This window comes from Phalaenopsis equestris, unplaced genomic scaffold, assembly GCF_001263595.1.
Source record: "Phalaenopsis equestris unplaced genomic scaffold, ASM126359v1 Scaffold194851, whole genome shotgun sequence".
NCBI lineage: Eukaryota > Viridiplantae > Streptophyta > Magnoliopsida > Asparagales > Orchidaceae > Phalaenopsis > Phalaenopsis equestris.
Genome location: NW_018214800.1, coordinates 1 through 1,205, shown reverse-complemented (window position 1 = coordinate 1,205; position 1,205 = coordinate 1). Strand labels below are relative to the sequence as shown.

The window sequence follows — 1,205 nt, the reverse complement described above, 5'->3', positions numbered from 1 at the left end:
CAGCCTACAAATTAAACATTATCTTTATTTGTGTTCTGTTAAATGCTGCGCAAATGCACGACCTCATGTGATGCTATTAAATGTTCTTTAGAAAAAAAAGCTGGTTTTATTTGACAAGAAGGATTAATGTCATAATTATGATTGTCAGAATTATGATTACGCTTGAACTTGAATTCAGATTTTAGAATCTAACAACAAAAGCATTTTCCTATTTATTACTGTAGGCATTTGTAAAGGATTAAAAATATCTATCATTGGGTTTGCTTTGCTTTTTAATTGTCATTAATGCAAGGAAACCTTTCCAGTCAGTTTACATTTTTGCTTTTTACTATATTTAACTGGTGACTTTAAGAGAATAATCCAGTGTATTTGTGCAGAATTCTTCTCCGACGGTTCTTTTTCGAATTCATCCCCTTCTTTAAAGAGAAGTACTGAAAATGAGCTTTGTTTATTAAAACTCAGTCTAATCGAGGAGTCTAGTAAGAGAAAACTTGCAGAAGAACATCTTCTTTATTTGAGCAAACAGTATGAGAAGCTATCCAAATGTCTCTCTTACTCGAGATCGTCTTTGCCTGAATCACAGAACCTTGCAAATCTCAAAAATGAGATTGATCCTGTGGTGATTTGCGAAGACGTTGTTGTTTTAAAATATGTATCTGAAGCACTTGAAACAGCCTTGGCAAAGGATGAAATTGAAGAAGCTTTCATGGAAATTATTGTCACAAAGAATCATGAAATATCTCGTCTACGTGATCGAATGATGTATTATGAAACTGTCAACCGTGAAATGTCTCAAAGGAATCTGGAAACAGTTGGTAAGGTTTCTTTTGTTGCTACCACAATATGATCTTCCACCGCAATTGGTTTAAATTTAGTTTAAATTTATCTTTTAAACGTCTTGTATGCATCAGAGGAAGCTATTTTTACGTTTTTTCTTTGGCAACCTTTCTTGCAAGTTTTTTTACTGAAACGCCTTTGTCATTAAGATAAATGCAAGATTACATATAAAAATACAGCATTTTGTAAAGAACGTTAAAATAGAAGAAAAATACATAACAAAACACTCAAATAATACAAGAAAAAAGCTGAATGGGTTTGGTTAAAAAGTGAATTTCTTCTATGATTATGTTGATTCAACTGCCTTTCCCTCTTACATTTTAATTCAAAAGTAAGATATGTTTATACATTCAAGCCCAAGACTTTCA

The 1,205-nt window shown here is 31.9% G+C and overlaps 1 protein-coding gene across 1 annotated transcript; it reads left to right on the top strand.

The window, feature by feature from the left end:
- Positions 1–352: 352 nt before the first annotated feature.
- LOC110034953 lies at positions 353–850 on the top strand (the record flags this gene model as incomplete). Its single annotated transcript, XM_020739192.1, has 1 exon — positions 353–850. A coding segment is annotated over one exon (495 nt), but the record flags the coding sequence as incomplete, so codon positions are not given.
- Between the last annotated feature and the right edge of the window lie 355 nt (positions 851–1,205).